The 23012-nt window shown below is 46.9% G+C and overlaps 1 protein-coding gene across 2 annotated transcripts; it reads left to right on the top strand.

Annotated features, from left to right (window-relative positions):
• Nucleotides 1-2258: 2258 nt before the first annotated feature.
• PHB1 (prohibitin 1) lies at nucleotides 2259-12357 on the top strand. Of its 2 annotated transcripts, none has more exons than XM_004377962.3 (7): nucleotides 2259-2338; nucleotides 3583-3710; nucleotides 5059-5220; nucleotides 7326-7468; nucleotides 7640-7756; nucleotides 10004-10099; nucleotides 11447-11810. In XM_004377962.3, exons 2-7 carry the CDS (start codon nucleotides 3623-3625, stop codon nucleotides 11657-11659), a joined length of 819 nt encoding a protein of 272 aa, XP_004378019.1. In that variant the 5' UTR covers nucleotides 2259-2338; nucleotides 3583-3622; the 3' UTR covers nucleotides 11660-11810. The 2 variants fall into 2 exon arrangements, with proteins under 2 accessions (XP_004378019.1, XP_023588548.1); XM_023732780.1 differs by having other exon boundaries at nucleotides 2299-2425; nucleotides 11447-12357.
• Nucleotides 12358-23012: the final 10655 nt, after the last annotated feature.

The following is a 23012-nucleotide window of genomic DNA, read 5'->3' on the forward strand; positions in this document are numbered from 1 at the left end:
CAGTCAAAATTTCATATAATGTACCTTTTGGTTTACTTGTCATTTGTGTGCATACCACCATCTTTCACCCCAGAATGTAAACTCCCTGAGGGCAGGGTCCTTCTCTGTCTTGTTCATCACTGTATCCCCAATTTCCAGCGTGATGTCTGGGACATGATAGGTCTCCAGTATATGTATATAAAATGAAGGAAGAAAAAAAGATGTTGTTTGCTTTAGTTACTACACCCCCAATGTTGGCATTAATCAACCTTTGTTCGGATATTACTTAAAGATCACCCCTTCTTACAGCTGGTAGTTATGGAAAAGCACAGGCTATGGTATCAGACCTGCCTGTGATTTATCAGTTGCATGACTGCAAGCAAGTTACTTGATTTCTCTGAATCTCCGTTTCTTCATGTTCAAGATAGAGATATGAAAATAGGGTTAAAATAAGTTATGAATTTATGAAGCAACTGGCCCATAGTAGGTATTCCAAGTTATATTTGTTCTTACTGCCAACCTCTATGCCCACTGGGAAGGGGGCTCAATGGGAATATACTCTATGTAGCAACAAACTGGACCCACTCCTAAAGCTGATGTGCCATTGGAGCACTATCCCTAATCTTTGCCTCATCACAATGAAATTGTTCCCAAACACCTTCCTCAGCTTTCTTATCATTTATCATCCCCATCTCCAGAGCATCCTGTCTTATGTTTCCTGGCCACGACCTGCCTAACCAGTCACTCTCCCTTCAATGCCCTTTTCCATTCATTCATTCAACAAATACTTGTTGAGTGCCTACTGTGTACCAAGCATTATTATAGGTGCTGAGAATAGACTAATAAAGACAGTAGACTGAATTCCAGCTCTCATAGAGCTTGCAATCTAGTGGGCAGAGGAAAAAGCAGTGCTTGGTTAGGGCAAACTCACACCACCTGGAGAGTTCTGTTGTAAATATCTCTACGACATTTAATTGTGCCAAGCGGGGGCAGGGAAGGGGGCAGAGATGAAAGGAATGTAGGAAAATGAAGTTAAGGGAATCTAATCCTTCTGGAGTCCAGAAATGAGCCTGGTTTCATTCCAATTAAGTGGTCCATAACATCACTTATATAGTATCCCAGCTAGGAAAGCAAAACCTGAATCTAATCATGAGGAATAATCAGACAAACCCCAAATTAGAAACATTCTATTTTTAAAAAATGTCATAAAATGTAATAAAAGACAAAGGACGGCTGAGAAAATTTTCTGGATTGAAGGAGAGTAAAGAGATACGAGAACTAAATGCATTATTTGATCTTAGGCTGCATCCTGTATTGGGGAGGGGGGAGGAGAATTCTATAGAGTTCATTATTGGGTCAGTTGACTCAACTGAAATACAGAAAGTAGCTTAGTTCAAAGTATTGTTTTCAATGTAAAATTTACCCAAATTATGTAAGAAGATATTCTTTAAAAATCCACACTTTACTGTTTAGAGGCAAATTATTATGACGTATTCAACTTACTCCCAAATATTTCGGGGGTTAAAAAAAATAGATAGATAGACAGAAAGAGACAAAAGAAATTATAAAGCAAATGGAGTAAAATGTTAACAATGGGTGAATTTGAGTAAAAGGTACACATATGTTCTTTGTGCTATTCTTGCAACTTTACCAAATAAAACGTTTTTTCAAAATGTGTCCAGAGGACCCAGATTCTAAGCCGAGCCCCTGTGCTAACTCGGTGCATGATCCTGAATGAATCCCTTTCCCTCTCTGGGCTTCAGTTTTCTAGGCCTGTCGGCTTCTAAGATTCCTTCTGGTTCTGGCAATCAATATCCTCGACTCTGAAAACGTTTCCAACCGGGCTTCGAAAAGAAGACGGCGTCTCAGCTTCGCTCAAGGTCTCCCACCCACCAGTTGTTCTACCAAGGTACCTGCCCCATTTCTTTCCTCAGCCCTAGACTCGTCCCTGCCCTGCCCAGCCCGGCCACTAGCCGCTGACGCAACCCTTCTTCCCTAGGACTCTGGAGCTCGTCTTCTTCGGACTGACTCTATCTAGCATCGGTTCAGGATAGGCACGTGCCCTAGGAACTACAACCCCCAAACGGCTTTGCGGTAACCTTTCTGAGGTTACCGCCAACGAGAAAACGCTTTTCTTCGCAGGCCATCCGCTGCATGACCTTTTGGGAATTGTAGTCCGCCTCCGAAGAGGCGATGAACCAGGTCAAGGCTGCAAACTACCCTTCCCAGAACTCACAGCGCTGCTCCCCACCAATCGGAGGCACGGATATTGGAAGAAGGGCGGGGAAGAGCGGAGCTGCCGGGCGCATGCGCAGTGTGTGTGGCTGGGGAATTCATGTGGAGGTCAGAGTGGAAGCAGGTGAGAATGTTGGAAGGTGGCTCAGGCCCGTGTCTGGGTGTCTCTGCAGATTCTTCTTCCCTACCATACACTCTTTGGGCGAGCGGGGTACGTGCGTGGGTCCGCTTCGCAGGGGAAGGGAAAAAGGATGGGTCCGGGACGAGCCAGGGGTTGCACAGAGTGAGGGAGGTGTGTGTGGGGGCAGGGTGAGGAATAATCCAGAAGCTATTAGAAATGGAAAAGCTGAAGGGAAAGGACCAGAAGGCCTGGGCTGGAGAAAGGGAGATTTAAATGCACGGAAAGGGCTCAAATTAGTTTCAGGAGTTGAAGTCTAGAAAGGAATATTTGAGACCGAGGGGAACGAAGACGTTGGGGCGGGGCGTCAAAGAAGAAAACGAGAGAAAAAAACTTAAATGTTGGCGTGGGTTTTTAGTTAGGTCAACTGTGGTCCCGCCCACCCTACTTCAGCTTCACCCTCCACCACATTCACATCGCTTGTTAGCTGTGAAGCTACTTAGAACCTTTATGCCCAAATCGGTTTGTTTTTGTTATCTTGTTTCCAGAATGTCATCCAGCTCCTGCTTCCATAATAACGATATTCTCAATACATAATGTGGAGAAGCGGTATGGTGAGAGGTTAAGCCGTGCCTTCTAGAATTAGACCACCCTGCTGAAATCCTGGTTCCATCACTTAATAGCTGTGTGGTCTTAGGCTCCTCACCTAATGTCTCTATATGCCTCACTCCTCATCTGTAATCCTCTACTTCATAGAGTTGTGAGAAATCAATTCCCACAGAACACTGCCTGGTATAAATATTAGCGGTTATTTTTGTTGTTGGAGTCACCGTGTAGCACGTTCTTTGTGTTATTTTTCCGAAGTGGAGTTGATTTCACAGAACCAGACACATAACCTCTCACTCGAGGCCTACTTGTTCAGGAAATAGGAGGGTTGTTCAGCATGTTCTCCTTGATATCAGGTTCGTGCCTTGGTTTTATTAACTTCATGTTCCTGTTATTGAGCCAAGTGCCCCAGGCCCCTTTCTTTAAGTGGTTGCAACTGGAAAAAAAAAAAAAGCACAGAAATTGATACTGCATTTTCCCAAGCTGTGGAGTGTTATTTATTGAGTGTCCCTCAGTGGGGGATTTAAAGCTCTCAGGAGTGGGAAAATAAATGCTCAGCTTGAGAAGTGAATGTTGTGCCTCACAGAGGGCTTTCTCTGGGGACTTTGGGGTCACATTGTTTTATTTTGTTTTTACCTCTTTAGGTGTGAGTGGGCCGAAAGGCAAGATCCAGCAGAAGAAGACATGGCTGCCAAGGTGTTTGAGTCCATCGGCAAGTTCGGCTTGGCCTTAGCTGTTGCGGGAGGCGTGGTGAACTCTGCCTTGTATAATGGTGAGGCCCTAAGGGATGGTGGGTCGCTGCCTTTTGACAGAAGATTCCTGTTGACCTGTATAGCCGTGTGACACTTGGGATGGGAGCTGTGTTTGTGACAAGAGGGCTCACCTCCTGCCATCCCACACTGTGTATTGGCATTGTTATCAGAGCCTAGTGTGCTTTTGGCCAGAGGTTCTTCCGAGAGCCTTGATTCAAAAAGAGCTGCCCAGCCCCGTTGCTGGCTGGATGTCTCCTGCTCTTGTTAATTTGAAGTGATGAGGCCCACTCCCTATACTTCAACAGAGTGTCAGGATTTCACTGGCTAGCTGAAATGTAGATAACTTGGCACGGATTTACACCTTTTTGAGTTACCTTGTCCTGAACAGGAGGTTTTGCTCTGCTGAAGTTGGGTAGTTCCAGAGGAAATATCTTTGGGATGCATTGCCCAGCTTTTAACAGTGTAACGTGAGCCCTCTTGTCACAAAAGAGGTTTAAGCTGGCTTTTCTTCTCCTTTATGGTGTGACCTTAGGCAGGTCACTTCACCTCTCTAGCTCTCGACATCTTCAGTGGTCAAGCAATGGGAATGAAGTATTTTGTCTCTAAGACCCTTTCCAACTCAGACATTCTATAACTTTCACCACTGGAAAGCAGCAGTAGGTTGACCTGCCTTGTGTATGGCTGTATGATAAGAGGAGGATTACTTTCAGAGTCGGGATACGTGGAACTAACTGTAGAGTCCAGAGGGAGGAGCAGGAAGCAGCTGATCAGAAAAGCTTGCTTGGTTTACATGGCACATCTTTATACTATGATCCTTTTGGCCACATCTGCACAACCAGGCAGTAATCACCATCACTGAATTTCTCTCGAAATCAGCACATTAGCTCTATAACCCCTTTGACCCTTAGAGAAACTGAGGTATTAGAAGGGGTGGGACCTTCTAAATTTTAGGATTCCCCTAGTGAGGTGGCTGCTTCTGGGACACTGGGTTAAATTGGAGCCAGGATTGAGCATGGTAACAGTAAAGACCTCGGTGAGTTTTTGGAAGTAGGTTGGGAGGTGATTTCTGAAAATATGTTGGTGGTGATTTGGGGAGGGGATGGTTCATCAGAAAAATCAGCAACCAGTTCTTTCAAGCAGAAAGGACTCTGAGGAGCAGATCCTCTTCCCAAAGTCCATGGGGAGACACGGGGGACAGGAAGTGATCACTTAGTTTTGTAGCTGTTGGAGGCCAGAAGTGCAGGAAGACAGAGCAGGGGAGGGAAGACTTAATAAATGAACAGAAAACACCAGGGATCTTTCAAAGACATGATCCCCTTGGTTAACGGGTAAGGACCTTTTCTGACCTGTCATTATCCTTCTTCCTAGTGGATGCAGGGCACAGAGCTGTCATCTTTGACCGGTTCCGTGGAGTCCAGGACATTGTGGTAGGGGAAGGGACTCACTTTCTCATCCCTTGGGTACAGAAACCAATTATCTTTGACTGCCGCTCTCGACCACGTAACGTGCCAGTAATCACTGGTAGCAAAGGTGAGTCTTGTCTTACCTGTGGGTCAGGTGAAGTAGGGAGTGTGGCAGGGGTGCTGTGCTCGTCCACCAGGTCCAGAAGCATCTGTGGGGCACCGGGATCTAGAAGAGGAGGTCAGACTTCACATAATACGAATCCCTAGCATATTTGCCCTGGAGTGTTTCCTGTGGATTCATAGAAAGAAATGATATATACTTAAGGTACGCACACAGATAACTGTACAAATTTAGAGAATACACATAGGTACATCTTAAGAGCTCTAGGCAGTGATCTGACTTTAAAGGAATCTAAGTGTGTGTTTTGCCCCCTCAGTCGACCTTTCTCATCAGTTCTTGTTCCCCAGAATGACTGCCTAAACCAATCTCTAGCTGTTCTGTTTGTGTTTGTAGCTTACTTTACCCTTGGCCTTGTTTCCCAAGGCCTCTGTTTCCAGCAGTGCTGACCTCACGTTATCTCCCAGGCTGAGGCCACATCCCTGAGAGCAGTCTCCTGGTGTCCGTGACACTCCACTGGATTTCCATTCTAAGCTGAAAATGAATTGCTCTTACTGTTCCCCCTCACCCTGCACAGAGAGGTGCACGCAGTAAAGGGACTAGCAGGTCTGGTTCAGCAGCGGCATTTCTGCACATAAAGAGGAGAGGATGGCGTGGACGTTGGTTTCTTACTTGATTATACTCGAGGACTTTGGCGCTGTTCCTCAGCAGATGTTGGCTTACTGTGGGGTGCCAGGCTTTGTGCTGACTTGGAGCATTGGGAGTAGTTCATAGATGACTGGGGAGCTCAGTCTAGCTGGGGAGAGGGGCGTGTGAGCAAGCAATTACAGTAGAGTGATGCATACTGGGGTCAAGGTCGTACGGAGTGTAGTGGGAGCACAGAAGAGAGAGCAACTAACTCCCAAAGGTGGCTGAGAAAGGCTCCTGTGAGGAACTGACGTTTGCGCTGGGTCTTAAAGAGTGAGAAGTATGTCAGGTGAAGAAGAGGAGGGAGGGTTAGTTATGTTTCCCAATCTGTTCTATAGCTCCTGGCCAGGGTGACGAAGAAGCCTCCTGCTAAGGGTCTGGCTTGCCTACTCCAAAAGAAGAGATGAAAGGCAGGGTGGGACTATTTGAGAAATACACAATTTTAACTTAAAAACTTCGCTGTAACTTCCCACCTCTTTCGGGTTTCTTTCTGTACTGTTCTGTGATTGTTCTAAGGGTACATTGTGTGTCCATTTCCAGAACTATTGATAGGACCTTCCGGAAATCAGGGGCCTGTATGTACTGATGTGCTTTCCCCACCTCTCCTGGTGCCTGGCTTAGGACTCTGTCTCATGGCATGAGCCATATTGTTTATGACTGCAAGCAAGCTGTGCTCGTACTTTAGCTCTGAGCAGGCCTGAATTGTCAGGTGAAAGGTATAATTTCCCTCCAGGGTCCTGTGACTAGGCCCCGTAATGAGAAGCGGTCTGTAGATGAGTCTGAGAACCTCTACATCTGTTCTGCAGTTGACAGAGTGCTTCTATAGCTGTTCTCTCCTTCATTTTCCCGCAACATTCCTGCAAGGCCTGGAAAGCAGATGGAACCATCCCCGTTCTCCAGTTAAGGAAATGAGCCCAGATTGGTTTAGCAAGGCCACATAATTCGTAAATTAGTAATCAGTAAACAGCAGGGTGAGACAGCTAGGTCTTTGGACTGCTGGTGCAGTGCTGCTTCCACTGGTCCCATGCTGACCTCTCCAAGGCATACTCCTGATTTGGGCCACCCTCAGGCTCTGGAATTCTCACCCTAGGATTCTTGGCATTGGCCTGTTTTCTTAAGATGTTCAGTGTTCCAAACACCTCGTGGCACCTATTAGACAATCGTGATTGCATATATCAGAGGGCGTTTGGGACCTACTGAGAAAGCTGTCGTCACCAGAAACCTTTAAGAAGTTCCTGTGTGATGCTCTGCTGAGTTCTCTACCAAGGAAACCACACGTACCTGCTCCTTGCTCTCTAGGGTCTTATAATCAGCAAATTTACCTATAAATACTGATAAAGGCAAATTTGGAGCAGAAGAGGTCATATGAAAGGCCACTTGTTTCCCCACTGTGGATTTTAACTCCAGCGCTTGTCCCTTCCCCTAAGATTTACAGAATGTCAACATCACACTGCGCATCCTCTTCCGGCCGGTTGCTAGCCAGCTGCCACGCATCTTCACCAGCATCGGAGAGGACTATGATGAGCGTGTGCTGCCGTCCATCACGACAGAGATCCTCAAGTCAGTGGTGGTGAGTGCACAGGGGCCCTTCCACCCGCAGCCTGCTGGGCAGCCCCAAGATGTTGCTAGGAGGCAGGAAGGACTTGGTAGTGGTTGGCTGGGATGTGGCTGTGTAGGTCCATGGTGGTTTTCCGCCTCCTCATTATCCTGTCCTGCTCCTCTGCCCTCCCTTTGGTACCAGGCTCGCTTTGATGCTGGAGAGCTAATCACCCAGAGAGAGCTGGTCTCCAGACAGGTGAGCGATGACCTCACGGAGCGAGCGGCCACCTTTGGCCTCATCCTGGATGACGTGTCCTTGGTAAGATCTGCAGCGAGGCCGCGGGGAAGGGCGTGCAGTTCTTGTTGAGGTGTCTGGCTCCATTTCTGGGTAGGCGATGTGAAGTCCTGCCTTCTGCCTTCCTGATGTGAGACTTGGAAACATGAGGCAGTCTCCTTGGGTTCGTTTTCAGGTTAGGGTTCTATTACCTCTGCTCCAGCACACACATTTTTCTTATGACCTCTGGCCCTACCCAGATGGTCCCAAACTGCTAAATCACTCACCTTCTCAACAATACGAGTGTTCCCCAGAGTGCCCCAGCAAGGGATGTCTCGTTAACCCTGTTTGACACAGGAAGAAGGTGCCTGGCACCATCTAGAGAACAGCTCAGACGGTCTTTTTTTCCCCTAGCTCGACCTCCCTGCCTGACCCCTGGGAATTTTCTAACACTCTGGTCCAAAGCTCGGTGAAGTGAGTTCTGGGAACCCCCAGTGAAAGGTGATAGAGTGTAAATGAGTGGCTCTGTTCCCCCAAAGCCGGGTATGTGGGGCAAGGGACATCTCTGAGGTGTAAGCTGTCCTCTTAGGACATTATAGTCTGTGTGTTTTTATGACATTGAATGTCATAACTCAGACAGAAAGCCATACAGGCAGGATAGCTTTTCAGATTGAGGAGGGTGAGGGGAAAGGGTCGTGTTTCTAGATTTCTCTGGGAAAAACCAATTGGAGTGATTTGTTTGGGCAGGGAGGTAGAGTATTCCTGTTCAAGTCTCCTGTGCATCGCTAGGGAAAGGCACCATTTCCCCCTCAGCATCTGTGCAGCTGTTTAAACAGCCACACTCCACAACACCCAGTCCTGACCCACAGGGCACTGCTTCACCTTCCAGCAATTGCTGAAAGTGGAAGGACTTGTGGGCTCCCTCTACTGGCGAGTTTCCAGGCTGCAGCCATTTAGCTCTGAAAAGAGCAGTTCCTCAGGCTTTTCCCCAGTTACTGTTAATGTGAACACCTTGGCTGTGAGACAATGCTAAGTAAAACCTAAGAAAAAGCTTGGCACTTTGCTAGACTATAACCACGTACTCCATTCTGGGGAAATGTTGGCTGACCACAAGAAACCATGTCCAAGAGGTGTGAGAAGAAAAGTAGATTTCATGGGGAATTTGCTGCCCTCAGCTGGCCCTTTTGGAAGTAAATTTTACTCTTTAATTACACATTTCATTTTTCATTTCTCAGGATTGCATGTTCTTCTCCAAACTTTGAGCCAGAGTCCAGAAATGGAGCAGGCAGAGTAGAGCAGCTGCAGTTTACGAGGGGTGTTAAAAATCCTGGAAGAAAGTGGGACCAGCATTTAGTCTTCAGGAGAGGTTTTGGGCCGCTTATATGTAAAAAAGCAGGGCTTGGGAGGATAGAGGAGGAAAGGAAACAAACAGGAACTTGATAGAAAAACCGATACTTTTCTTCCCTTTATTTTTTTCCTTTTTAATGAAAAGTGGGTTGAGTAAGTAAATCACTCTAGACTAGGCATTAGGAATTCTGAGATCATTTCCCATTGCTTGCACTATTAGGGACAGTCACTTCAGCCAAGTGTCAGTTATTCATGGTATTAGGAAAAAGAAATGTATGGGTAATCAGAATTTTAAATCCTCACCCTGAGCAATGCCTTAACTGCCTTCTAGTTCTTTTAAATCCTTTACCAGAGCCACTCGCATATAGAGAATAGCAGGATTTGAGTACCACTGTCTCCCTCTTCCTCTCCCTGTTCTGTGGTGGAGGTGCTGAGAGAAAGGAGTGGACTGGTTAATCCATGAGCAGAGAGCATCAGGCTCTGGAATCTCTGAGAACCAGCTGCATCCCCCACTCTCAGGGGCTCTGTTTTCCATCTGGCCTCCTTTGGGGCTTTTTGAACAGGGAATCAAAGGACCTTGGAAGAGCACTAGTCAATGGCGGGGGTCCTAGAGCCTCCGGGTGTGCTCCCCAGGGAGGGGGTCTACTGAGTAGGACGTTCTGGTGCCTATGGGCCCGAGCGAGAGCCCCCGGTGCCATTTTCTACCTGAGACGGCCACACCGAGGTGACAGAATGATGGACAGGAGCAGTTTGGCAGCCAAGGATTCTGGGGTATGAACTCACTTTGGACAGGGATGTGGAAGTGGAAGGGTGTTCTGGCCCTGTGGGTGCCTCCAGCTGCTAGAGCCATCCCTGGCCTCTTCTTTCCAGTGGCCGTGGGGGCCTCACGGCAGTGCTGTGTAAGCAATTACACCGCCTCATCTTGTGTTCACTCTCTCCCCTTAGACGCATCTGACCTTTGGAAAGGAGTTCACAGAAGCAGTAGAAGCCAAGCAGGTGGCTCAGCAGGAAGCAGAGAGGGCCAGATTTGTGGTGGAAAAGGTGAGTGTTCCACCAGATGGCAGGAGCCTTTCTTTTCCCTTTCTCCTCTGCTCAGCTTCCCTGTTTGCTGGGTGGCCTGGAAATTCATCATCTGTCATCTCTTCCTTCGAGGTAATCGGAAGGGGATTTGAAGGTACCGTGCTCCTACAATCAGTTCCAGAGTCTTGGGGGGCTAGTCAGGGATATGTGAAGTTACGCTCCTAAACCAGTGAGGGTCATTTTTTTCCCGCTTCCCTAAGATCAGAAACACTCTCCTACAAATCATAGTGTTTCACCTGGAATATTTTCAGCTTCACTGGGAAGTCATTTTTAACCAGGTTACACAGTGAAAGCTCACAGTTAAAAAGGATCAAACAGTGCACCAGATGTGCTGTCGTCGCTAGATTTTTTTTCAAGCCCTAAATCCATCCAGATGTGTCAAATAATGTAATGGGGCACAAATCTGTTTGCATAGCAGCCTGGTCTTCCTGGTCTTTGCAAAGGTGTATTTATTTCTTGCTGCCCCCTCTCCCCACCATCACTTGAATTATTCCTAATCCAAGACCCCTTAGTCCTTAGAACAGGGGAAAAGAGGGATATATGGATGGCTGACATTTAGAGACTGAATGCCATGTGGGCAAGGACTCTTTTTGCTTTGTATCTGCCACGTCTCCAGAGCCTAGAAGGAGTCTAGAGCTTTGCCTGATCATACTAGTTGCTCAGGAAATACTTAATTGAGTGAACAAACACAGAGCCTAGCAGTTTTGAATTGTGTTAATCTCCGAGAGGCTTGATACTGTACTTTCCTCCCATGCTTCCAAAGACGATGGGTAGCAGATAGATGTCATCCTGTTGATAACAAGAGGGAAGGCCTAGGAGATCACATTCTGGGTGGCTGGGTTCCTGGTCAGGAACTGCTCAGAGGAAGCACCTGTGAGAGTCACAAATGCAAACTGTTCTTCTTAGCTATGCTGGTTTTCATGAAAGTCAGTCTGACTTGGCACCAGAGGGAAAGATGAGCCTGAGGATTGATTCCACCTCTCTTTTCCCTTGGCCTTGGATCCTCCAAGCTCAGAGAAAGGTGACTGAATGAGGTTGCTATTAATGTTAATGAGAACTTTGAAATAAGACAGATATTTATGTGGCCAGCAGATAATGTATCCCTATAATTATCCAAAGTGGGCATTAAAGGAAAGAGGAGGATTGCATGGAAAATGTACTTGTTGACCCCATCAGGAGGAGAGGGAGATGGAGACAGCTAAATTCCCCGAGGTTCTACAGGAGCCAGTGAAAGTGCCCCACCAGTCCTTCCTTGGCCCTGGTGGCCTGACATCCAGTGCCCTGAGGTTTGATCACTTCCACTTTTAGGCTGAGCAGCAGAAGAAGGCAGCCATCATCTCCGCTGAGGGCGACTCCAAGGCAGCTGAGCTGATCGCCAACTCGCTGGCCACCGCGGGGGATGGCCTGATTGAGCTGCGCAAGCTGGAAGCTGCAGAGGACATTGCATATCAGCTCTCTCGCTCTCGGAACATCACCTACCTGCCACATGGGCAGTCAGTGCTCCTCCAGCTGCCCCAGTGAGGCAGCCCTGACCGCGCCTCCTCGGGTAGACTCAGCCACAGCCCTGTTGATTCTTAACACAGCCTTCCTTCTGCTCCCACCCCAGAAATCACTGTGAAATTTCATGACTGGCTTAAATAGTGAAGGAAATAAAATCACTTCAGATCTCTAATTACTCTACCAAATAAAGCTCTTCTTTCCGTACCCATTCACTTTTCTATCCCTCCTCCTTAACCCCACTACCAAAAAGTGCCAAGTGCCTATGCAGTGGCTTTGGGCCCCCTGCTTGGGGCCTGCAGGCGCTTCAGCCTAGGTACTGGTGATTGGCAGAAGAAAGGCAAAGCAGCGTATGTGATTCACAGGGGGGCGTAGTTGTTGGTTTGAGTAAACTTGTAGCCTGAAACTCATTTAGAGACGATTTGAGGAAGGTGGCACACACAGCTGAGCTGAGAAGGCAAGTCTCCGTGTTCAGTGGTTGCTGCACAGAGCAGCTGAAGAGGTCCCAGGGAGGGTCAGAGAGGAAGTAGCTTGTCTCTTACCATAAGGCTGATTGTCTTTAACTGTGGGGCCAGCGGAAGCAGGTGTGTGCAAACCGGGCATGAATTGAAGAATCTGCCCCTGTTGAGGTGGGTGGGCCTGATTGTGCTGCCCCCTGGGGTCCTAAAACTGGGATGGACTTGGATAGGTGAGAGAGGAGGCCTGGACTGAGATGTGAGAACTGTGGAAGCCTCCTACTGCACCTCCCACCGTGGTCCCCCTCAAATACTCAATGGAATTCCAGCTTGAAGGATTGCATCCTGCTGGGGCTGATTTCCTGGCTCCCTCATTCCAGCCTGCCCTTCTAGAGGGCTCTGTGCCTGCACTCTGAAGGCAACAGCCATGGGAAAAAAAAAATGTGTGTAAACTGTCAATAAATGACACCCAGACCTAGCGCAGCCTTATGTGTCTTTGTGGGAGCTTCAGGACCAGAACAGAGCGTTCTTGGAGTTTTTGTGTGCACATGTTTGTATCGCCAGCTGGGACAGAGTCTCCAGCAAGGCAGAAAATGCCTTGGTTTTGGAAAATGCTTTGTGCTGTCTTCCAGATCCATCCGAAGCCTGAAATGAATCTCAGCGGTACGGGGTGAGGTTTGTCAGGAGATGGGTTCTTAGACAAGAGGAGACGAGTGGGTGGAGGTTGGTTAACTTTGCATGTGGCTTTTGGTACCACTATCCCTAACTGGGAATTAGAGGCCTGCCCACCAATGTCAGCAACACTTTTCCCCCATGCAGTTGACAGAAAGTGCACGTGTCAGATGGCCCTCAACATGCTCTCATTTGACTTTGACATAAGTTAGATGGCTTGGGTGCTCTGCAGTGGGTTTATGCTGCCTACTGTTTGATGTGGAAATGACTTGGCATTTGGGGCAGGGGAGCAAGTGTGTGCAGTTTGGATAGTGGGGAGCTTAAACAGGCCTGGGACTGCGACATGCACTGTGCCAGTCACCCACCTCAAGTCTTTTTAAGAAAACTGGAAACAACATGCACGGAGCACTCTGAGCATTGACTGGGCTCTAACCTCTGCTCTCACTAATCCCTGCACCCACCACCTGGCTGCTGAGGGGTCTTTAAGAGGTCTGCAGGCTGGTCTCCGACCTGATTCTGCATTTCCTGTCCCAGAATGATAGGGCCAGCTGTCAGCTGGGGAAGAGGGGGACCTGATGCGTGGATTTGGGGTGGACCTGGGGGTTGAGTTATCTCAGTTCCTACATCCTGCACCTCTCCCAGGGCCTCTCGACACAGATCTAGTTCCTTCCCATCCAGCCTCCTTTCCATAAGCAGACTGTGTGACAGGCCCCTGACCCTCGGCTGAACCGCAAAGCTCCCAGCAAGAGCCTCATTCTGATCCTCCCCTGTGCCGCCATCTACCCACCTCCCTGCCACCTCCCCCAGTATCATTTATCTCAGGCCCCAGAATTCCTCTTCCCACTCATGGTGTTTTGCTGGAAGAACACGAGGCCTGCAAATGATGAGGTGCCTGGACTCAAAGCACGCTAAAGACTGAAGCAGAAAGAGCATAATTCCTAAATAAGTTCCAGATCGGCATCCATGCTGTGGCCCTTTCCTGCCATTTATTGCTTTGGACACCCTTTGGGTGGCCGGGACAGGAGGCTCCTGTTTCTTCCCCAGGCCCTTTTTAAAAGACCAGTGGCGTTTCCTGTATTTGGCTGGCGATTGGGTTTCGTGCTGCAGGTGTCAGTAGGGGAGCCCTGAGCTGAAAAGCTCCACTCCCAGCTTCTGGGTTCCTTCTGCCTTCAGGTCGGCCCTTTCAGCGACAGGTCGGTTTCCTGCTGTTTCTGCCATTAGCCTCCCTGCCACAGATGACGGGCACACCGCAATGGCAGCCCAGGGGCCTCCTCCTGCTCTGCGTTGACTTCTGCCCAGTAATTCTTTTCGCAAATGTTCAGGGCCTGTTAACTGGCTGCTTAGCCCAGGAGTCCCTTGATGGCCTCTGGGTTGCTCCAGAAGCCGCCACACTGGGCCTTTATCAGCCCAGGATTCTCAGGGCCTTGGATCAAAAGCCATGTCCTGTTCAGGAAAGGGACAGAGCAGGAAGTGTCTTCCTCTGTCTCTCCTGTGCTCAGGCTGAACAGTCCCTTTGTTCAAGCTTCCGGGGATGGCTTACTAAGAATGCAATGGACCCTGGACAGGCAGACGAGAGGAAAAACCCTCACAGGGTTGCCATTTCCTTTACTTTTGTTAGTTTTAAGCAAATTCTGCCAGTGTGAACTGATGGGGATGAGCAGTCTGTGATCATCCCCAGGCGGGTTTATTTGAAAGATAGGGAAAGACAATGGAATCCTCATTTAGCAAATGCTATTCTGACAGGTATTCTCTGCTTTCAACCAAGATCCATCTGACATCAGCAATGATATCCCTCGTTCCATGTCCTCTTCTGAATCCAGCTTGAATTTCTGGCAGTTCCCTGTCGATGTACTGCAGCAATCACTTTTGAACTATCTTCATCAAAATTTTATTTGCATGTGATATTAATGATATCGTTCGATAATTTCTGCATTCTGTTGGATCACCTTTCTTTGGAATGGGAACAAATACGGATCTCTTCCGGTCGGTTGGCAAGGTAGCTGTCTTCCAAATTTCTTGGCATAGTTGAATGAGCACCTCCGGCACTGCATCCATTTGTGGAAACGTCTCGGTATTCCATTAATTCCTGGAGCCTTGTTTTTTTGCCAATACTTTCAATGCAGCTTGGACTTCTTTCTTCAATACCATCAGTTCTTGATCATATGCTGCTTCCTAAAATGGTTGAACGTTGACCAATTAATTTTGGTACAGTGACTCTGTGTATATTCCTCCCATCTGCTTTTGATGCTTCCTGTGATGTTCCAAGATTTTACCCACAGAATCCTTCAAGACTGCAACTTGAAGCTTGATTTTTTTCTTTAGTTCTTTCAACTTGAGAATTGCCAAGCGTATTCTTCCCTTTTGGTTTTCTAACTCCAGGTCTTTACACATTTCATCATAATACTTTGTCTTCTCAAGCTGTCCTTTGAAATCTTCTGTTCAGCTCTTTTACTTCATCATTTCTTCCATTCACTTTAGCTGCTCTATGTTCAAGAGCAAGTTTCACAGTCTCTTCTGATGTCCATTTTGGTCTTTTATTTCTTTCCTGTCTTTTTAATGACCTTTTGCTTTCTTCATGTATGATGTCCTTGATGTCTTTCCATAGCTCATCGTCTTAGGTCATTAGTGTTGAATGTGTCAAATCTCTTCTTGAGGTGGTCTCTAAATTCAGGTGGGATATACTCAAGCTCCTACTTTGGCTCTCGTGGACTTGTTTTAATTTTCTCCAGCTTCAATTTGAACTTGCATATGAGCAACTGATGCTCTGTTCTGCAGTCGGCCCCTGCCCTTGTTCTGACTGATGATACTGAGTTTTCCATCGTCTCTTTCCACAGATGTAGTCAGTTTGATTCCTCTGTTTTCCATCCAGTGAGGTCCATGTGTATAGTTGCCATTTATGTTGTTGAAAAAAGGTATTTGCAAAATTCTATCATGCGATCTCCGGCGTCATTTCTATCACCAAGGCCATATTTTCCAACCACTGATCCTTCGTCTTTGTTTCCAACTTTTGCATTCCAATCACCAGTAATTATCAATGTATCTTGATTGCATGTTTGATGAATTTCAGACTGCCGAAGTTGGTAAAAATCTTCAATTTCTTCATCTTTGGCATTAGTGGTTGGTGCATAAATTTGAATAATACTTGTATTAACTGGTCTTCCTTGTAGGCATATGGATATTATCCTATCACTGACAGCATTGTACTTCAGGATAGATCTTGAAATGTTCTTTTTGATGATGAATGCAACTCCATTTATCTTCAATTTGTCATTGCTGGCATAGTAGACCATGTGATTATCTGAACGAAAATGGCCAATACCAGTCCATTTCAGCTCACTAATGCCTAGAATATCGATCTTTATGTGTTCCATTTCATTTCTGATGACTTCAAATTTTCCTAGATTCATACTTTGTACATTCCACGTTCTGATAGTTAATGGATGTTTGCAGCTGTTTCCTCTCATTCTGAGTCGTGCACACATCAGCAAATGAAGGTCCTGAAAGCTTGACTCCATCCACATCACTAAGGTCCACTCTACTTTAAGGAGGCAGCTCTTCCCCAGTCGTATTTTGAGTGCCTTCCAACCTGAGGCGCTCATCTTCTGGCACTATATCAGACAATGTTCCACTGCTATTCCTAAGGTTTTCACTAGCCAATTTTTTCAAAAGTAGACCGCCAGGTCCTTCTTCCTAGTCTGTCTTAGTCTGGAAGCACCACTGAAACCTGTCCACCATGGGTGACTCTGCTGGTATTTGAAATACCAGTGGCATAGCTCCCAATGTCACAACACACAAGCCACCACAGTATGACAAACTGACAAATGAGTGTTTTGTTTTGTCGTACATAGTGTCGCTATGAGTCAGAACCTATTTGACAGCACCTAACAACAACAGCATTCTAATAAGTGGTCCCTGGGTGGTGCAAATGGTTTGCACTCAGCTACTAGCCAAAAGGTTGGTGGTTCAAATCCACCCAGCAGCACTGAGGAAAAAAACCCTGGTGATCAACTTATATGAGATTACAGTCACTAAAAACTCTATGAAGAAGTTCCATTCTGACACACAAGGTGTTGCCAGGAGTCAGACTCAATGGCAATGGGTTGTTTTTTATTTTTATTTTTTGGTTATCTAACAGGACATTCAGGAGCCCTGGTGGCGCAACAGTTAAGCACTCGGCTGTTAACCAAAAGGTTGGAGGTTTAAACCTACCTGGCTGCTCCATGGGAGAAAGATCTGGCAATCTGCTTCCGTAAATATTATAGCCAAGAAAACCCTATGAGACAGTTCTACTCTGTCACATGGGGTTGCTATGAGTCAGAATCGACTTGATGACACCCAGCAGCAACAACAATAGAGATTCCAGCGGTTAGCAGTTAGAATGTGCAGTTAGGAACGTCCCTTGACCTTTGCCATATGCCAATAATTGTGGGCAATACAGTCCACCCTGACTGAAAATAACCTGGGTGAGGAAGGCACGGGAGGCTGTACTGATTTCCTTGCCTTTCCTCAGCCTCCCTTCATCCTGCACACGGCTGCACACTTCATTGCCCCAAAGCAGGTCTCATCCACTCCTTGCTGAAAGCCTTCAGGGGTCACTCTTCGCTTGCTTCATAAGGTGCAAATATTTTGTCCTGGCATTCGAGGCCATCCATGGGCTGGCTACCACTCACTACCTTTGTAGCCTAACCTATTTTACCACTGGCCTTCCCAAACCTACCTAGTGGTTCTCACAGGGTAGGGAGTGGTATTTAAAAATGCAAGTGGAAAGGGGCAGTGGCCACTGGCATGAGGTGAGGGGGAGAAGGAGCACCAGGGATGCTATGTGACCTACAGTGCATGGGACAGATTCACAAAATGAAGAATTGCCCCAAAAGTAATGCCAACAGTGCCCCCAATGGAAAGATGACCAAACCGAGTTCCTTGCTCTTGTCTGCATGTGCACCATGCTTTCACCACATCACCTTTGCTCACAGTGTCACTTCATCCTGGACTGCCCTTCCCCCACAGGCACAAGTCCACATGCCACTTATCCTGCCAGTCCTATCTCGAGTTCTTTCTCTTCCACAAAGCTTCTGCTGGTGCCCCACCCCACCCCTCCGTCATTGCTGGAGCACCTTATCCACATTCTCCTAAGGCAGTTAGCACTCTTCATCGGATTGTAGTTGCCTATGTGTGTCTGTGTGCCTGTTCTCCTACTGTAAATTTATGGAGGGCAGGATCCTTATATGATTCAACTTTCCCACTTTCCCTTCTTTCTCCCAATCACTCCTTGATCTTCCCAAGCCAAACATGCCTGGGGCTGGGTGTAAATGACTAAATGTTTGTCAAATGAATTGCAGTTAGTTGCGTCAAGTCAACTCCAACTCATGGCGACCCCACGTGTGCAGAGTAGAACCGCTCCATAGAGTTTTCAAGACTGTGACCTTTTGGAAGCAGATCTCTAGGCCTGTCTTCTGAGCGGCCTCTAGGAGAGTTCGAACCACCAACCTTTTGGCTAGTAGTTGAGCGCTTAACCATTTGTGCCACCCAGGGACTCCATCGAATGAACAGGTGAAGAAATTGGGAGTTAGGTTAGAAATAAGATTGGAAGTTGAGGCTCTTGAGTTTTCCTCCCATGCCATTATATTAAGTTGCCTCAGCTACCCTGAATTGGGGTTTTCTGGGTCTAGGTGGGCCAACCCATCCACTAATGTCCTAGTCTGAACCGATCCCCCAGACTCATCCCTATCACTTCACGGCATCGCTGTCGCCTGTCCATAGCTCACTCTCTCCTGCTTCTGTCTGGAAAACCACTTTTCTCTCCTCCCTCCTTCAGTACCTATCCCTCTCCCTGTCTCAAGCCAAGCTTAAAATCTCCCGTCTCCAGGAATTCACCTCTAGCTGCCTTCTTCCAAACTTTTCCTTTGCATATAAGTTCTTCCTTTATAAAAGAGGCATTGATTCAGGAACTCTGGCAACACTGGGATTGAGGATTGAACAAAAAAAGAATGATGAGGCCTGTCCCAGCTGGTAGGGGCTGAGGTGCCTTGGCAAGGCCGGGACACACATCGCTAGAGGAGAGAATGAGTGGAAATATACTGGGCTTGGGGAAACCAGTTTATGGTTGGAACAGGATGCGGTTGCACATGACACTGGGCGAGAGGGGAGGAGGTGTCTGTCCAGCACCCACCAGCCAAGCTACTTCAGAAAAGAAAGTAAATCTGAAAAGGCAAGACTACTTTTGGGGAGGTTAAATCTGTTATCCTCCCTCGGTGGACAAGACAAACTGTCTGTATTACCCAGAAAAAATATCATCAACAAAACACTCGCACCATCTAAGCTTAAGCGGCAAACACTTAGGTCAGGGGTTGGCAAACTACGGCCCACAGGCCAAACTCAACCCGCCACCTGTTTTTGCTTACAAGAAAAGTTTTTACATTTTTAAATGGTTGGAAAAAAGTCAAAAGAAGAACAGTATTTTGTGACACATTGAAATTATGTGAAATCCAAACTTCAGTGTCCACAAACAGTCTTATAGCCATACCCATTTGCTCAGTGGCAGAGTTGAGTAATTACAACAGAGATCGTATGCCCTTCAAGGCCTAAAATATTTACTATCTGAACCTTTACAGAAAAAATGTGCTGACCCCTGACCTAGGGGATTAGATAGCCTTGGAGAAGAGTGGGGACACTGGTGAAAGAGAAGAACCCTGGAATGTGGGTGTCTCAGGCTCCAAGGACAACTGAGGGCTTTATGTCAGATATCAGTATAATTGTCACCAGATTCCCTGATTGTATCCAAGGCTTTGGTGATCTGGGAGGCAAAGTTATGTTGGACTCAAAGGGCCCTGGCACACAGAGCTATAGCCCCTGCGTCCATGGTTTGAACGTGTTTCTGAACTAGGCAGAAGGCGAAGGTAGGGTAGCAAACAGGTGGGAATAGGAAGGAAGCGGAGCCCCATGGTCCCCTAGCAGTCTGAGGATCTCCAGGTCTGGGTAAAACCACTTCTGTTCTGCTCCTCTGCCCTCCAGGAAGGGTTTGCTGCTGGATTGTCCTTCCAAAGCAAGGAGAGACCACAGTCAAGGAAGGGAGCCCAATGCAGCAATGTATCCCAGAAACTGGGGGCCTCTGGGTGCTTTAGCCTCTGCATGGAGGCGTCTCATGGTTAAGACCATGTCTATCTTGGACAACCAGGCTCCAGACCTCAAATGAACCTACAAGGGCTCCTTATTGTAAATTGTGCCAAACTTAATCTTCACCAAGCATTCAAAGACCTAGAAGCTTGCTGGCTCTGGTTAATGGTTACTTCTTTTCCTTTGCTGCCTTTGCCAGTCTCTCCGTATGAAATGCCATTTCCCTCTTCCATATCCATAATCCTCCTCCTCAGGATCCTGTTCAACATTACTTCCTTCAGGGCTCCTTTCCTGTCTAACTCCACCCCCACCAAAATCACAACAGCACGAAACTGAAAAGGAGCCTGTCAGGTCCTTGGGAGCAACCCCTTACTTGAAGTTGGGAAAGCTCAGAGAAGTGAGACTTGCCCAGCATCCTTCAGGGTACAGGTGGCAAAGCCAGGTATGGAATCCAGATCTCCAAACTCTCAGTCTACTGCTGTTCCCATCATCTCTCTGTTTCCAAATGTTCCTATATTTGGGGTGCCTTGACTTGTAAATTCTTCCTTTGCACTCAACAACAGTCTCACAGATGCCTGGATACGTGTTCGTCTTCATTCCTTTCATGAACACATTTTTATTCTCAGACTATAATAGGTGGGAGGCAGAGTCAATGTGTCCTCTTTTGTAAGCCCCTTCATGCCATGAATTGCAATAATGCTTGCCGACACCATGAAACTCTGAGCTGGGCCGGCCTTACCAGACTTCTCTCTCTAGAATTCAGTTTAGTGGGAAGGACATGGCCTTTGGAATTAGAAAGATTTGGGTTTGGATTCCAGCTCTGCCGCTAACTAGCTTGGGAAACCTTGGATAAATGACTTAAATACTTCCAGCATCCAACTTTTTTCTTCTTGAAAAACTAGGGAAGTGAATATCCACATTGCCATGTTGTTGAGGAGTAAATGAGACGATAGATGTGAAAATGGTTAGCACAGGGTCTCGCACACCGTAGATGCTAAAAATATTATAATTATCTTCCCTTTTTGTATCCTAGGGGGCTCTCTGCCTCCCCTCAATGTCAAAGACCAGGAAAGTCCTTTGGAATCCTGAGATAGTAATGCATCTGCCATGTCCCTTGCATCATGCCAGCCATTGGGAAGGGGAGATAGGGACCATCAGGAGTCCGAACCTAGTTTGTGATGCAAACACACAGATCCAGAAGGAGTTGAGTTCTGGGCTCCTCCTCCCCAGGAGCCCAAAGGTCTCAGGATATGTGGCTTGGCCTAGCGTTCAGTAAGCTGTCTTTAGTCCTTGTTTAAGATTGAGGGTGCAAGTTAGCTGGGCAATTCCAAACTGTGTTGTGTACAAGGGATTTGTGCTTTGGTCTTTGTGATGCCACTGTTTGTGCTAGTCTCCAGGTCTCCATTTCCCCCCCTTTCAATAAGGGGGTCATCTAGGGATCGTTTTCCAGCTGTACTTGGAGGAGTGTCATGGGTCCCGCGGAGCTCTGACCCCTCCTTCCCCTGCTACGACAGAGCGACTGTGAGTTTATGTCTTATATGAGGGACTTAGTCACTGCTGTCAAAGGAAGGCTTCCATGGCTGCAAAAGTTTGAAATCCCCTGTCCTAGAAGCTCTTCTCCAAGGTTCCTTTATTTCTCCTGTTTTCAGGTCATGTTCCAGGCAAGGCTATAGCCTCTCCTCTCCACCAGGTGGCAGCAGCCTGTCTGCTGCTGCAGGTGCCAGGTTGTGTCGACCAGTACAAGATGTTCAGAAAAATATCGCAGGGAAAGTACTAGCAGGATGTTGGGGCCAACTCTGAGGATAAGTAAACAGGTTGCGGTGACCCTCTGCAGACAACTTCCTGATATAGAAACCCCCTGGGCATCTCTGGCTGTAAATATACCAACTGTCCTGTCACAATCACCAGTCAAACTGGTGCTACCCATCTCTTTGGGAGACCGCCACTAGCTCTACTTTAATTCTTCTTTAAACCAGGGAGACTTCCAGGGTGCTGGATATTCAGGTCACTGCAGTCAGTTTTGGGGGATTAACTCGTTTTCGTGAATTTGTAAAACAGAGGAAACATCAGATTCTCTTTCAGAGGCCCCAGAAGTCTCTTTCTGATTTCCCAAGATGCTCATGAGGGGGGGTGAAGTTAAATATGATACACTTATAAGTGCTTAGGGACACTTGACCTTGGACCTTCTATCTTGGGGATGCTGTTTATGCCTGAACAGACCTGGAAAGGACAAGTACTGTGTATACAAGTTGGTTCATTCATTCATCCAACAAATTGAGAACCTATTGTGTGCAGCCCTGGGCTAGATGCTTTGGGGGATTAAAAGATGACTGAACCCTTTTAGCTCAGTGGTGAAGTTATCTCTGAGGTTCACCATTCAGCCTGGGAGTGGACAGCCCCGTAAAACCAAATGAAACTAACAAGGTACAGTAGTCCAGTGACAAGGGCTAGAAGGCAGAAGGGGACAAGGAAGCTGGTGATAGGGAACCCAAGGTTGAGTAAGGATATTGTTGATGTGTTGTGAGATTGTTAACCATTGTCATAGGGCAACATTTGTAGTAACTGTTAAATGAGAAACTATTTTGTTCTGTAAGCCTTCATCTTAAGTGAGAATAACAGCACAATTGGAAGAGCGTAGTCAATGTCACTGAACTGTGCATGTAAAAATTTTTGAAATGGTGTATCTTTGGTCATGTGTATTTTGACCAAAAAAAAAAAAAAAGGTTGAGAAGTTAGAGGGTTGACATGTTGTGGGGTTGTTAACCAATGTCATAAAATAATATGTGTACTACTGTTTCATGAGAAACTATTTGTTCTGTAAGCCTTCACCTGAAGTACAATTAAAAAAAAAAAAAAGAATGAGACAGAGATCCTTTATAAAGAGGTTAATACCAAACTTAGTCCAAATGACAGGTGATCAGATCACGGATATTGAAGTGCTTTATCTTTCTTCTCCTTCTCCTCCTCCACCTCTTCCTCCTCCTCCTTCTTCTTCCTTCAGATTTCTGTTCCTTATTGTTTGGCTCAGGCTAAAACGTAAATGATGAGGGCACAAAATGGGGAAGAAAGAGGGAAAGGGGGTAATGGGGAGAAAGCTCAGAGATAGCTCAAAGGTTTGCCATAAAGAATCCACAAAA

Source organism: Trichechus manatus, unplaced genomic scaffold (genome assembly GCF_000243295.1).
Source record: "Trichechus manatus latirostris isolate Lorelei unplaced genomic scaffold, TriManLat1.0 scaffold00054, whole genome shotgun sequence".
Classification (NCBI taxonomy): domain Eukaryota; kingdom Metazoa; phylum Chordata; class Mammalia; order Sirenia; family Trichechidae; genus Trichechus; species Trichechus manatus.